General features: G+C 39.9%; 1 protein-coding gene across 1 annotated transcript; it reads right to left on the reverse strand.

Moving 5' to 3' along the window:
• Window positions 1-926: 926 nt before the first annotated feature.
• Window positions 927-13,667, reverse strand: LOC137249202 (uncharacterized). The gene is made up of 4 exons (XM_067780503.1): window positions 13,160-13,667; window positions 7,730-7,966; window positions 3,939-4,134; window positions 927-1,548 (listed from the first exon to the last, which is right to left on the reverse strand). Exons 1-4 carry the CDS (start codon window positions 13,665-13,667, stop codon window positions 1,095-1,097), a joined length of 1,395 nt encoding a protein of 464 aa, XP_067636604.1. The 3' UTR covers window positions 927-1,094.
• Between the last annotated feature and the right edge of the window lie 2,690 nt (window positions 13,668-16,357).

Raw genomic sequence — 16,357 nt, forward strand, 5'->3', positions numbered from 1 at the left:
GTAGGAATATAAAGTTCAAAGACAATAAGCCCTTTTCTGTTATTTTTGTTTTTGTCAGTTCAATGCGGCTGCTGAGTAGCGTATCACCCCATGTGGGCTGCCTGTTCAAAGTCATGCTATCTCAAAACATTTTTCAAAAATTTCCCAATTCATGATTTGTCACAAAACCGCCCTATATTAGAGTTAGATTAAGGAACGCTTCATCTCAGAATGCCTTTCATTAATGCCTTCTTATGATAAAATGGCCAAGCCTATGGCCTAGCGGCCACCGTGGTGTGATGGTAGCGTGCTCCGCCTATCACACCGTATGCCCTGGGTTCAACTCCCGGGAAAAGCAACATCAAAATTTTAGAAATAAGATTTTTCAATTAGAAGAAAATTTGTCTAAGCGGGGTCGCCCCTCGGCAGTGTCTGGCAAGCGCTCCGATTGTATTTCTGCCATGAAAAGCTCTCAGTGAAAACTCATCTGCCTTGCAGATGCCGTTCGGAGTCGGCATAAAACATGTAGGTCCCGTCCGGCCAATTTGTAGGGAAAAATCAAGAGGAGCACGACGCAAATTGGAAGAGAAGTTTGGCCTTAGATCTCTTCGGAGGTTATCGCGCCTTACATTTATTTTTTTTTTTATTATGATAAAATGAATTGAACTTATGCTCATAACCTACGGCATTCTGAAACAATTTCTGAAAGAATGGCCAAACCAACATGACTATAAATTCTAGAAATATTTAGTAGAAAATGAATTATTTCCCCAAAAACTTTTGGCATTTACAAATTTATTATCAGTACTAATATACTACCAAAGATACTTTTCTACTACAATTTTCACTGAAGGGGATTGAATTATTTCCCGTTTTCCTTACTTCGTAAATGCAACCTGTCCAGCTTTTTCAGTTTGGTAGTGTCAAAGATCTGTCATCATTGGAGAACAAACCTCTAGTAATTGAATCATGGTAAAAATTATTTGTCCGACAGATAAAAATTTTCTTCACAAGAAAATAATTTATCAGGCAGATAAATTTGTTAAATTAATCCGCAATAAATTTTACGTTTCACATTATTGATGTTCGTTCGTCTGCAGTCCAACTGCCTGGTGCTAGTGGCGCTCGGAGGACTGAAGTGACCATGCAAATGTATCTTTGATTTCATCTTCCAAAAGGCAGTAAATTTTATTCTCTTTCAATTCTTCAACACCCATTGTATGCCAAAACTTCTGACAACTATTTTTCCACTGACGCAAATTATAAAATCCACAAAAGTTTTCCGTACCATCCTTCAGCATGTCCATGAAATATGGAAATATTTCGTCTGCCTTCAATTTGGCTAGCATATAATGAGCTTTCTTCCGATTCAAAACATCACCCAATTCACCGAAAATATATTTAGCCCGTTTAAAAGCTTCTCGTGCCCATCTCTGTTCCTGTACATTAGCCGCATATACTTTACCAATAGCCACGAGAATGTCAGCTTCTCTATGCTTTTCACCGCTTTTTACGGCGAACTTTAATGCTTCTTCCATTTTGGATAATGCGCCAGTTTTATCTTTTGAACTGTATGAACAGAAATGATGCGAGGAGTTAAAATAATAAAATACAAGTAAAGGTGTCTAAGTTCGAGTGTAACCGAACATTATATACTCAGCGTGAGCTTCAATTGTACATTTCATTTCAGATAAATTACCTTTCTACATAACACGTGGCACCGCCCGTTTAAAAAAAAAAAATGTCTACCCATTTCCTCTTACAGTAAAACTTGATAAGTGAAATATCATTGATTCAAAACTATTTCTTGCTAAGTTATAGCTTATTATTCTAGTTGTTGTTGTTGTTGTAGCAGTGCTTCGCCCCACCTAACAGACGCGACCGATCACAAACTGTCATCAATATCCTCTAACGGGAGTCCAAGGAAACTTGCTGTTTCAACAGGGGTGGACCATAGGGAAAGGGGTGTTAGAGGCGTTGGTTCCACATTACAATTAAAGAGATGGTTGGTGTCATGTGGGGACACATTGCAAGCGGGGCATACATTTTGTATGTCGGGGTTGATTCTGGATAGGTAAGAGTTTAACCTGTTACAGTATCCAGAACGAAGTTGAGCCAGAGTGACACGCGTTTCCCTGGGGAGTATGCGTTCCTCTTCCGCAAGTTTTGGATACTTTACTTTGAGTACTGGGTTCACCGGGCAATTCCCGGCATAAAGGTCCGACGCCTGTTTGTGGAGTTCACCAAGGACCTGCTTGTGTTTTTTCGCTTCATACGGCTGTGTTCTCAGATGCCGTATTTCCTCAAAATCCTTACGGAGATGACTCCTTAAGCCCCTAGGCGGTGCTGGCTCGTCAATCAGATGTCTGTTGGGATGCCCAGGTTTCTGGGTATTCAACAGGAACTGTTTGGTCAGCATCTCGTTTCTTTCCCTGATGGGGAGTATTCTCGCCTCATTATGTAGATGGTGTTCTGGGGACATAAGAAGACAGCCCGTGGCAATTCTGAGAGCAGTATTTTGGCAGGCCTGTAGCTTCTTCCAGTGGGTAATTTTTAGGCTTGGCGACCATATGGGTGACGCGTAGCACGTAATCGGCTGGCTAATTGCTTTGTATGTAGTCATGAGCGTTTCTTTATCTTTTCCCCAGGTACTGCCAGCAAGGGATTTGAGGATTTTGTTACGGCTCTGAATTCTCGGAACAATTGCGGCTACGTGCTCACCAAAATGTAGATCCTGATCAAACGTCACACCCAAGATTTTGGGTATTATTCTAGTCTACGGCCCTTTTAAATTTGTTTTATATCTAAGTTGCCGTGGTCTTTAACCGATCCCGTCCATTTTTACTAGAAATATTTTCTGCTATAATTTTAATTTTTCTTCGAGTTATGGCTCTCGAAACATAGAAAATTGCTTAGTCATAAAAGGGGCGGTGACACCCATTTTCAAAAATTTTAGTGTTTTTTTAGTGTTTTCCAATTTAATGTTATAATTCAATTTAGAAAGTAAAATTCTATTGATGCAAAGCTCTTTTTCGTTAAGATATATCTTATTATTTTCGTCTACGACCCTTTAAATAATTTTTTATATAAAAGTGGGCGTGGTCTTTAACCGATGTCGTCCATTTTTCCTAGAAACATTTCCTGCTATAGGGAAAATGTGTGTACCCAATTTTATTACGATCCGTTAATTTTTCTTCGAGTTATGGCTCCCGTAACATAGAAAATTGCTTAGTTATAAAAGGGGAGGTGCCACGCCCATTTTTTTAAATTTGAAGTTTTTCCTATTTATTGTTATAAATCCACTTGGGAAATGAAATACCATAGATATAAAGCTCTTTTTTGCAAAGATATATGTAGCTTATTTTATTCGACCACGACTCTTTTAAAAATCTTTTATATAAAAGTTGGCGTGGTCCTTAAACGATTTCGTAAATTTTTTTCAAAGCACTCCTTATAGTAAAGGCAATCGCTCTGCCGAATTTTGTTATGATAGGTTTAACGATTTTTGATTTATGATTAATAATATTTGTAAAATTGATTTTATCACAAGTGGGCGGTGCTGCGTCCCAAATTTCAACATTCTAGGTGTATTATTTATTAAATTATCAGGTTTTTTGTGTTTTCCAAAATTTTATATATATAAAAAGTGGGCTTGGTTATCATCAAATTTCACTCATTTTCAATACCAATCTATTCTGGGTCCAGATAAGCTAGTATACCAAATTTCGTGAAGATATCTCAATATTTACTCAAGTTACCGTGCTAACGGGCGGACGGACGGACATGGCTCAATCAAATTTTTTTTCGATACTGATGATTTTGATATGTGGAAGTCTATATCTATCTCGATTCCTTTATATCTGTACAACCACCCGTTATCCAATCAGAGTTAATATACTCTGCGTGCAAAACACGCTGAGTATAAAAATGTACTAGGTAAAGAAGCCATTTTTTCTTACTTCCACACACATATTCCTTCGTAGAGATGAAGATCGCTTAGTATTTTGGGCATTGTTGCGTCGGTGCTATTGGGAACATTTTTACGCACTTTTTGCAATATTTTCATAGCGCCATCGTAATCTTCCGATTGTATTATATAGTTGACACGCGCTAGCAGTGCTCGACCATATTGAATTTTATTCTTATCTAGGCCGACTGGAAGGATAGAATTCTGGATATATGTATATATTTGTGAAGGTATAATCTAGTCCAGCATATAAGAATATTATGGAAAAGATCGCAGCTAAAAGTGAACCAATTATTTGGGCCTTATCATCCTCAACCCCCACAATAAGTCATTCCGAATCAAATGAGACTTCAGACACGTCGACTACCCCTATCGTACGATTTCTTTAACCTGACAGTGGAGCGAGAATTCGGCCGCAATGCTTTAAGAAAGATAAGGCGCATTTGCAGCGCCTTTTTGTAAAGTGATATAAGTTCGAAATTGTGAAGGACTCCGTCTATCTGGGACCCAGCAAAAACAATAGCTATTTACAAACCCGCGGATAACTACTTCCCCCGGTGCTTCTTCGGACTGAGTAGGTAACTCAAGAAAAGTCGTCTTATGCTCTATAAGCCTCTTATAAAATTTGTTCCCATGTATACCTTAAAATCATGGAAGGTGTCTAGAGAAGATGGGATGGCCCTTGGAGTATTCGGGAAAAATGCCGACGAAGATTTATGGACCTTCACGTGTTGCCAAAGGAGTGCATCGAAGAAGGTTTGATGACGTATATCTTTATAAGCTTTACGTAGATATGAACTCAGAAAAAAAGTTGACGCGATTTACCTCCGAGAAGATCTAGGCTGATGCTCCTTCAATTTTTCGCGCTCTTTTTGTTTATTTTTCCTAAAAAATGGCGGAACGGGACCTACTTGTTTTATGCCGACTCCGAATGGCATCTGTATAGCAGATGAATTTTCACCGAGTAGATTTTATGATTCAAGGTTCGATTCGAGCTCAAGGCCAGAACAATAATTTTTGTCTAATGATAATTATTGTTATTTTTTAATTTTTCTAAATTTGAAAAATTGTATTTTGTTTTTGGAATAGTAAGTAGAAAATGTTTCAGACAACCTGCCATAGCTGCGCAGATAGATCCATTTCGAAGGGTGCTAAGCCTTCATCATCAGTACGCTTTAGCCATGCTGCGTTAACCATTTAGCTATACAGCGGTGGTTTGTTTGACTGGCAAATTTGCTACTTCTATTCCTTTTTACCAACTATATTTATTCAATGTTGCGCCATTTGGTGCAAATCACTGATAATGCTGGATTTTTGTTTATTGTCAATTACTTTGTTTGACATTCCCAAGTGGTCATGAAGAGAAGATTTTATGGCAGAACACACTGTTGTTGTTGTAGCGAAAAAAACACTCCACCAAGGTTTTGTGGAGTGTTATCGATGTCGATGGTCCTTTCCCGGATGTAGATCCGGTATGTTTTGGTAAGAAGCACCAGTACTAGCCCGACCATCTCCACAAGGAACTTGGGGTCACCAGAGCCTCGGTTGCTAAATAAAACGGAATTCGCCACGGGTAGATATGGTTGACAATTGGGCTGGAGAAGCTATAAATTCCGCCATACAACCCCTTGAATCATTTGGGTATTTTAGTGGCCTCTTGCGACAAGCATACTTACCGCGGGTATATTCTAAGCCCTCTAACCCGCTGGAGGAGCAGAAATACACACGATGTTGCTTTGCCCGGGACTTGAACTCACGACCTTCGGTGTGGTAGAGGGGCACGCTACCACTAAGTCGCAGCGGTGATAGCGTGAACATAATGCAACGAATAAAAGCCGAGGCTTCGCTGGATAAGCCATGTTGCGCGACTGGTTGGAGACGCTTCAGTCAAAAAAATATTGTTATTGTTGTTGTATTTGGCAGCAGAGGAAGGAGTAGACCTCCACTGAGTTGGGAGAGACAGGTGGAAGAAGACTTGACTTGGCGTTAAATATAGCGAAACAAGAATAACTATGTGCGATTTTTTAGAAAATACCAGAATCTCATAGGCGGTGCGGCACCAAGGAACAATTTTGATGAAAATGAGAGTTTGCAAAACGAAACGCTGTTTGCGGTCTAGCCATTTAATTGCCAAAATCGCCTCGCCGCCGAGGCAGTTTGGCTACTAGCGGATCCATAACCGACAAAGGTCAGTGAACCCAAAACCCTCGGGGAGTGTCCTTATTGAACAGAGACATCCACAAACAGTCGTCGGACTACTCTGCCAGAGATTACTCTGTTAACCCCGTCCTTAAAGACAAATACCCTAGACTCGCAGTTTAGGAAACAACATCCTCAGGTAGACGCGAGTCACTCTAGCCCAACTTAGATCTGGTTACTGCTATAGGTTAAACTCTTACTTGACTAGAATTAACTCCGAATTACACAATCTGTGTTCTGCTTGTAAAGTGTTCCCACATGATATCAACAAATTTTTCGATTACAATGTGGAACCCACACCTCTCTCTGGTCCAACCCTGCTGAAGCAGCATATTTCCTCGGTATCCCGTTAGAACAACAAATTTTCCTTATTGCAGGACCAACATTTGTTTTTCCCAAACCGTTCAAAGTCTAGCGAAAGAAGGTATGCGTGGCCAGATAAAGCTAGACTGCTGTGAGTCCCCTATATTTACCTACATCTTCACGAAAACTATATACTCTTTGTTGTTGTTGTTGTAGCGATAAGGTTGCTCCCCGAAGGCTTCGGGGAGTGTTATCGATGTGATGGTCCTTTGGCGGATACAGATCCGGTACGCTCCGGTACCACAGCACCATTAAGGTGCTAGCCCGACCATCTCGGGAACGATTTATGTAGCCACATTAAACCTTCAGGCCATTCCTTCTCTCCCCACCCCCAAGTTCCATGAGGAGCTTGGGGTCCCCAGAGCCTCGTCTGTTAATGAAACAGGATTTGCCGCGGATAGGTGAGGTTGACAATTGGGTTTGGAGAAGCTATATATTGCGCTGGCAACCTGAAGGGTTGCGCTACACAGCCCCTTGAATCTGGTATTTTAGTCGCCTCTTACGACAGGCATACCTACCGCGGGTATATTCTGATCCCCTACCCTCTTTGTCTTTTGTTCCAAAGGACATACATGATCTTGTGATTTCGCTCGTTCACGTATTATTGCAATATTTTTCTGCTTAGAAACTCGTGATTCCCTGTGCTATTGTTGATTAATGGTAAATTTATATTAAACATCATTGTAGGCGCTTATAAACCTAACCACATGCTTTTCCAAATGTTTTCGAAAAAAGTAAATTATTTCAGAAAAATATTTTAGAAATATGTATCTTTAAACTTTTCTGAAATCATTTTTGTCTTTCTAAACGTCAGTTGCTCATTTGTAAAATACTTTCCCCGTATTATCGCAGCTGCAGATGTACAGAAGAGGAGGAGAATGTCCAGCAGAGAAGTCCAGCACTTAGTAGGCGTAGGTTGGCCATCCTTGGTAAACCTTTTCTACATGACCTTGTTGAGGTCTCTAGCTATGAAGTCAAGGCTCTAGCAAAATACATAAATTCCACGAAGTGGTTTGACCCGCTTTAGGCAGGGTAGGGGCCCTCTTTGAGGCCGTATAGGGTATTAAAATGGCCCATTGGTGGCCTAAGTAGTGAGCTGTTACCATAGTGTCCAGCTCAGCCCTCGCAACCTAACATAACTTTCCCGTACTGAAATACCCTTGCCCCGAAAGGAGAAAATAGGCACGGCCCATGGTGGTATCATTGACTTATTAAACTTACCTTCAGCAATAGCTACAGTAGCCTTGTGTGCCAACTCCTCTGCAGATTTCGGATCATATTTAGCCACTGATTTAGCATATCTCAATAAAAAACAGGAAAGCTCACGTCCAGCGACCAAATGTAGTGTTGGGTAAACGCCAAACTCACGTTCCGTTACATAATCGGATTCCCAAGCTTCGTTGCGGCTCAATACCAAAGATCTTTCCATGAATTTGATGGCGAAGGGAAGCGAACTCTCTAAAAAAGGATACAAATGTCATTGATTGCTGGTCTTTTGTAAGCAGTTTAGTATGTTTAAAACGTTCACAGAAAATAAATTGATGATGTGCAATGCCAGGCTGCAATGCTATTCCTTTAAAGCTCATTTCAATTGGCGGCCACCGTGGTGTGATGGTAGCGTGCTCCGCCTACCACACCGTATGCCCCAGGTTCACACCCCGGGCAAAGCAACATCAAAATTTTAGAAATAAGGTTTTTCAATTAGAAGAAAGTTTTTCTAAGCGGGTTCGCCCCTCGGCAGTGTTTGGCAAGCGCTCCGGGTGTATTTCTGCCATGAAAAGCTCTCAGTGAAAACTCATCTGCCTTGCAGATGCCGTTCGGAGTCGGCATAAAACATGTAGGTCCCGTCCGGTCAATTTGTAGGGAAAATCAAGAGGAGCACGACGCAAATTGGAAGAGAAGCTCGGCCTTAGATCTCTTCGGAGGTTATCGCGCCTTAAATAAATTTTTTTTTTTATCTTTTTCATTTCAATTTAATTGAAAAGATTTCCTACAAATTTACATGAAATGTACGTTGTGAAACGATGAACTTAGGAAGGTTAAAACGAAAGTGAGAAATACATTCCAAGATGCGCACAAATACTTAAAAAAAACCGTAAGGAAAGCTACGGCCCAAAAAGAAAACTCCCATCGGTACTAAAGACTGACCAAAATTCTGTGCAAAGGACACTACAACATTCAGCCGAGCTCTCCCGGAGGTCATGATAATACAATGTCCTTGCTTATTGAACCCTTCTAAGTCAGGCTCAGTTAACGATGTATCGAAAACAGACATGGTTAATAAGACTTGCACTCAAGAGATTCTTTCTATAGAAGACACCTGGCAATGACAATGTTGCACCGCTGATGCTGTAGAATGTGGCTGACGTTGTTGTTGTTGTTGTATTAACGATAAAGACACTCCCCGAAGGTTTTGGGGAGTGTTATCGATGTTCATGGTCCTTTGCCTATAGATTCGGAACCACCCGGTAACAAGCACCATTAAGGTACTAGCCCGACCATCTCAGGAACGATTAATTTATTTAATTACTCTAATTCTTCTAGGCCTTTTGTTGGAAAATTCACTAGGTAGGCGCGAGTTACCCAAATTCTAAAAACAGTCAAGAAGACCCTGTGGTATTGAATTACTCATTAACAGGATCCAAGAGATTATACTTGCGGCATCCATTGCACATCTATCAGATTAAATTCGCTTGATGACCATGTGCTAGGTTACTGAGATAGGAAAGAAAGAGACCTCTACAGTATTTCAAATTGTTACTCTACGGCAGCTGCATAATTATCAATCAAACAAGGCCCTATTCCGATTATAGAGACCCAAATCCCATTTTAAAGATGCTATTGTTGCTGTAGCAGTACATCGCTCCATCCAATAGGATGGACAAATTGTCATCAATATGCTCTAACGAAAGTCCAAGGAAACTTGCAGTTTCAACAGGGGTGGACCAGAGAGAAAGGGGTCTTAGAGGCATTGCCTCCACACCGCTTTTATATATGTCGGGGTTGATTCAGATCGAAGTTGAGCTAGAGTAACGCACGTCTCCTTGGGGAGGCTACTTTCCCCTACTGCAAGTCAGGGTATTTGACATTAAGAATGGGGTTCGCCGGGCAATTCCTGGCATAGAGGCAGTAGATTAAAACAAATAAAATAAATGCAGGGCGCGACAATCTTAGAAGAGATTTTAGGCCGAGCTTCTCTTCCAATTTTGGTCGTGCTCCTTTTCAAATTGGCTGGACCGGACCTACATGTTTTATGCCGACTCCGCACGGCATCTTCGAGGCAGATGAGTTCTCACTGAGAAGCGTTTGATTGCAGAAATACACTTAGGAGTGCTTGCGAAACCACAGCCGAGGGGTGACCCCGCTTAGAAAATCTTTTTCTAGTTGAAAAAACTTGTTTCGAAATTTTCGATGTTACTTTGGACGGGATTTCGGTGTGGTAAGCGGAGCACGGCGGCCGGACTTACGGACTTACATGCTTTTCATGCCAACTTCGAACGATATGTGCCAAGTATACACATTTGTGCTGACAAGCTTTACATTACAAAAATAAAATCGGAACCATTGCCGAGATGCGACTCCATTTAGAAAAACTGTTTTTAAAGTCTCGTTATGCTTTCAGGGACTTAAACCTGGGACTTTTAGCTTTTAGGCGAACGCTTATAACTAGCGTTGAGCGATAACTTATCCCCCAGTGGGTTATGGGGTTAGAATATACTCGCGGTAGATATGTCTGTCATAAGAGACGACAAAAATACCAAATAGATTCAAAGGGTTTGTGTAGCACAAATCTTTCAAGTGGCTACCAGTGCAATATATAGCTTCTCCAATCCAATTGTCAAACTCAACTATCCGTGGCGAATCCTGTTTTATTAACAGCCGAGGCTCTGACGACCCCGCACTCCTCATGGAGCTAGGAGGTGGGAGGGCGGTATGGCCTAGAAAGTCGCATGTGGTCACACCAAATCGTTCCCGAGATGGTCGGGCTTGGTACCGGAACTGCATCCGGCAAAGAACCACCAACATCGACAACACTCCCCAAGGCCTTCGGGGAGTTTTCTTATTGCTACAACAACAACAGCGATACCTTATGACGGCAGTACTAGTTCTTCCACAAAAGCCAACCAATGGAATAAACTGTCTACTTTTATATGGCGATGTCATTGGCAGCCGCTATTTTCACCATTGTGGATAAGACAAGTGTGATATCTTCGGCATAGACGACAAAATTACAAATAGAACCGATTGCCTGATATTTAAAGTAACTATAGTGGTCTCATCCTGCATCTCTTTATATCACCCGCTGAAGACAGTCGGCCCTATACGCAGTGTTGTCACTTCTAAAATCTATTTACAGCCTGATTCTAATGTGGTAACAACTTTCTTCACCACGGCAACTTTCTTCATGTGGAAACTTTTTTACCCTTTTGGTATTCTGCCCACGAAAGTAGCCGCATAATTATTTACCCACTAAAATAGGTGGTAACATCGATGTAACCACACAAAAGCTGTTGAGAAAAAGGCAATACTGAAAAATAAAGAATTGTAGGCGCAAATAAGTAAACATAATGGTAAAAAAGTGTTGCCTCTTGCTATACATATTTGTTTCCATGTACATTTACAGTATATATTACAATATAGCTATGTAAAAACGTATGCATGTATGCACATATGTATATACACATCGTCCCGTTTATTCGTTAACATCGTATCTACGAGTGACACATCGTCGGTAAAGCCATGGCGGAACCATACACGGTGGCAGCATGGTGGCATACCTACAAACATAAATAAAAATTCCATGTACTTCGTTTTTGTAAATTCGATGGCCAAATGTCAAAATCGTACTGCGCCGGAAGTTGATGTATCAAATTAAATAAAAAAAGTTTTTATTCAGCTGTCCCATGCTGCCACCTTGTATCGTTCCGCCATGAGTAAAGCGAAGAAAACCAACTTTTAAATTTGACCACAGACACTGGTGAGTTTTTCGGTGATGACAGCTTTACCATTTTGGCCAGAATCGCGAATAAAGCAACTGGTAACGATTTTCGGTTACATAATGTTCTGGGTACTATTTTACCGGTAACGCTAAGAATCGGGGCGTTAGTGGTAGATTTTCAAAAAAAAAAAAGGGTGGTAGATCTCCTAAAAATAGTGGTAGAATTTTCAAAAACATTGAAACCAATTTTTTTCAAATTATTATTATTCAACGATTAAAACGAACATAACAACTTCAAGTGCATTAACAACATACATATAAATATCTGTATGAAGAGTATTTGCATACTGTATATGCTTTAGACCTTATCAAATAAAAAGATATCATTAAATAATAGGGACTATCACCTAGTTTTTAATTCTGAAGTTAATAGTCTATAGTTTTTAGGAGTTTTTTTTTAATAAACTATTTGAATAAGTATCAAAGAACTAGTCTTAAAAGTTTGAAAATTTTTTTAATACAAAAACCTTAACAGCTGAATTTGATAATCAAATGCGAATTACCGACCAAGAATTTTAACAAGCCATGTGTGGATACGACTAAAGTTAATTTATAGTCTCCAAATATTCCATTTAGACTTGTGCATTAAAACAATTTATTTTTTAAATCTTAAAACTTACATCCGTGACATCGAAGGCATCCATCGGATACTGCAATCGACGGCTGAGTGGAATATCGCTCATATCTCGGCTGCCAGTTCGAGAACGCCCTATCTGAGAATGTTTTTCAAAAACACCATATATCAGTTTTTCTTTTGAAAACGACCTATCTCAGAACTCAATTGAATAATGCCCAAAGTGTTTTTCATAAACGTCCCAGCTATGTCACAAATTTATTAAACTTAAGCTGAGATAGGGCGTTTTTGAAACAAGTTCTGAAATAGGGCGTTATTCCAAAATTTTCTGGGATAGGGAGTTTTCGAAACGGCGGCAGGGATACGGCGATATTCCACTCAGCAGTTGAAAAATCAGATTATTACAAAGTTATTGGCACGAATTGCCCATCAATAAAGTTAAATTTTACATAAAATTGTATAAGTTCTTTCGTAGGTACGTAAGTGTTATAAAAATCACACATTTCTTTGGTGAAAATTTGAAAAACTTATACAGAGTGTGCTTTACATTTAATTTTCAACATACTTAAAAACCTTAATTTTAGGTCATTGTGAGCAGCTTAAAGAACATAGTCAAATTCAGGCAAATAAAAGAGTGGTAGATTTTTAAAAAAAGTGGTAGGAGTGGTAGATCCGGATTTTAGCCTAAATAGTGGTAGATCTGCCACTATAGTGGTAGTGACAACACTGCGTATACGTCGCTATATTGAACATCCTGTCAAAATGCAGCCAAATCGCAAGAAAGTAGCCATCTTGAATATCCTGTCAGGCAGTTGACGGATAATATATCACACTTGTCTTATCCAAAATGATTTTCACCAACGCATTGCTTCGCAAATCTTTCTCAGACGGTTCTATGACAGACAATTCTTACTGATATTTCACTGTTTTTTCACTATCGATTTTGTAACCAGTATAAAACTAGATACGATATGTATAGCTCTAGTTCGGTAAATTTTCGGAACTGGTTAGTTTTTACTGTTTGGCTAATATCTTGAAGCATAAACTATTTTCAATTGTAATGGCGTATATATTTTACCTTTATCACTGCTAAATTGTGCAATCTTGAAGTAGATACGTGCAATAGTCTCTGAGGTATTTGGTATTCCGAAACTTTCGATGAATTCACAAATTGGTATTATTATATTATATACATCATCCAACAACCAGTCGTATTTCTTTTTATGCGGCTCTAGCAATTTAAGAATGTTATATTGACACTTGACGGCCATTTTAAAACCTTCATCTGGATTAATTATGTGAACCTTCTCGGCAATTCGCATATTTTCAAACAATGACATCATTAGCTCCATATCATCACATACTCGATCCCTTATAACTTTCGTCTCGAAAAGGAAGTCTTCCTTTGCTACCAAATTTTCCAAATGTTCACCCCATATGTTACAACCTTCCTCAAATAATTCCTTAATAAGAGCACAATAGATTGGACCTTTGAGACGACGTGCCTGCTTATAATCGAGTTCAATTAATTTCGAACGAATTTTTTCCCGATCAAAATAAACCGACGAATACTTGCGACTCTGCATTTTTACGATAATTCAAAATCCACGTAATATAAAAATATATTTTAGTTTATATAAAAACTTTAAAAAATATAAGTTTTTTGTAATTGTCCTTCCGGTAAAGCGTTTTCTTGTCTTGCTGTCGAGTTAAAAAGTCCCTTTTTGTGTGGTACAAGTTTGTAGGACAAAAAAATATGCTGTACGTCATGTAAGTCAGTTAAGAAAAATTTTAATGCTTTTTTGAAAAGTTGCTAAGATTGGAATATTATGAAAGCGAAACGAAATAACACAGACTGAAGCATGGCGGCACGATACAAGGTGGCGGCATGGTGACATATGGTATGGTAGGAAGCTCTCACAGTTCGCCAGATATATCAATCGTGAACGCAGGACTCGTAAACTGCGTCAACTGGCAGCCGATGGTAACATTGGCATCCGACTACCTGCCAATACTTATTTCGCTCGAGCGTACCGCAGTCTTCATCGTCACCGAAAAACGCACTTTCATAAACTTTAAAAAAAGGAAAGTGGGGCGAATACAAATCCTTTACAGAAAACCGCTTGCCGATGATTAAAAACCTAGGAAAAGAGGGTTTAAAATATTTAGCATATGTCTTCAACCTGTCCCTTTTTCCTTTGTCATTCTCGAAAAATGGAAAATTGCCAAGACGGTCCCGCTACTAAAGCCTGGGAAACCAGCTAACATAGGAGAGTCATATCGCCCGATATCTCTCCTATAGCCAGTAGTCAAGACGTTTGAAGCCATTTTGCTCCCCTATTTCATAGCAAATTTGCAACTAGCCTGTCATCAACATTTCTTTACCAAACTCTATAGCACAGCCACCGCGCTAAATGCCATTAGCACCCATATAAATTGCGATTTAAATCAAAACCCCCACCATAGAACAGTTCTCGTTGCGCTAGACGTATCAAAAGCTTTTGATACGGTCAACCATGGCACGTTACTGCACGACCTGGAAGAGTCTACCCTTTCCCCAAGTCTTAAAAGGTGGACCGCAAATTATCTGGGTGGCCGGAAGGCATCGGTGCAATTTAGAAACGCAAGATCAAAACCAATAAACAAACAAACAGGAATTAAACGAGAGATGCCACAGGGTGGTGTCCTATCCCCACTTTTGTTTAACTTCTCATATCAAAGCTACCTTCGCCACCAGAAGGAGTTACTACCGTTTCCTAAGCTGATGACTGCACGATAATGACAACAGGCCCAGGCCCACAGATCGATGAGCTTTGCAAAAAAATAAACGGCTACCTCCCTCATCTCTCCAGTTTTTTCACCTTGCGAAACCTGACATTATGACCGACTAAATCATCGGCGACCTTATTTACAACATGGACGTCCCAAATGTCGACCATTTTGAACATCCACGGCACTACGGTACCGACTGTCTTACACCCCAAAATCTTGGGTGTGGCGTTTGATAAGGATCTACATTTTGGTGAGAATGCAGCAGCAATTGTACCGCAAATCCAGAGCCGTAATAAAAAAAATCAATGGCTGGTAGTACTGGGGGAAAAGATAACGAAACACTCATTACCACTTACAAAGCAATTGACCAGCCGATTGCATCCTACGCGTCCCCGATATGGTCGCCAATCCTAAAGACTACTCACAGGAAGAAGTTACAGACCTGCCAAAATACTGCCCTCAGGTTGTCTTCTTCTGTCCCCAAAACACCATCTATATAATCGTCGTCTTATCGTCTTATATTTATTTAATGATCAAAATTATTAGTACAATAAGATTTGAGGTCTTTTATAGTACAACATGAAAGGAAAGATAATTATAAGTAGTAGTACAAAAAGAAAATAAGCAGTTACATGATACTGATATGAACAGATGTATATATACATATATATATTGTAAGCCTATCCATAACGGCTAATTTGTAATTTATTCAAGTATCGTGATCAAATACACGGCCAGTCTACATACTATTATCAGAAAAATAGTTATAGATAACATTCTTATAGTTGCTCCTGCTTATAATATTTCTTATAGCATTGGGAATAGAATTCCAGGTACATATAGTGTTCACGAAGAATAGTCTAGTCGGCGCAACAGATTAAATAATGAGGCGAGAATACTCCCCGTTAGGGAGATAAATGAAATCCTAACCAAACAGTTCCTGTTGAATACCCAGAAACATGAGCATACCAACATACATCTGATTGATGAGCCAACACCAGGGGCTTAAGGAGTCATCTCCGTAAGTATTGTGAGGAAATACGCCACCTGAGAACACAGCCGTATGGAGCCAAAAAACACAAGCAGGTCTTCAGTGAACTCCACAAACAAGCGTCGGACCTCTATGCCAGGAATTGCCCGGTGAATCCTGTACTCAAAGAACAATACCCTAAAATTGCAGAAGAGGAGCGCACACACCCTAGACAAACGCGAGTCACTCTTGCTCAACTTCGATCTGGATACTATACCATTTTAAACGCTTACATATCCAGAATCAACCCCGACATACAAAACATATGTCCTGCTTGTAACGTGTCCCCACATGACACCAACCATCTCTTCAACTGTATTGTGGAACCAGCGCCTCTAACACCCCTCTCATTATAGTCCACCCCTTGTGTCCCATGCTGCCACCTTGCATCGTTCCGCCATGGACTGAAGGTTGGGTAAGGCTTTTGGCAATATACGGGTGCCGAACCTAAAACAGATTCCCCTTTCATCTAAT

This window comes from Eurosta solidaginis, chromosome 4, assembly GCF_040869045.1.
Source record: "Eurosta solidaginis isolate ZX-2024a chromosome 4, ASM4086904v1, whole genome shotgun sequence".
Taxonomy (NCBI): Eukaryota; Metazoa; Arthropoda; class Insecta; order Diptera; family Tephritidae; genus Eurosta; species Eurosta solidaginis.

Bases quoted from the DNA above. Each gene is read 5' to 3' on its own strand.
- LOC137249202 (XM_067780503.1), bottom strand. From the start codon at position 13,667: ATGCAGAGTCGCAAGTATTCGTCGGTTTATTTTGATCGGGAAAAAATT. The intron at 4,135-7,729 runs GTAAGTTTAATA...CTATCCTTCCAG, and splicing joins TACTGTAGCTATTGCTGAAG to TCGGCCTAGATAAGAATAAA. The intron at 1,549-3,938 runs GTAAGAAAAAAT...CTGTTCATACAG, and splicing joins GAAGGAATATGTGTGTGGAA to TTCAAAAGATAAAACTGGCG.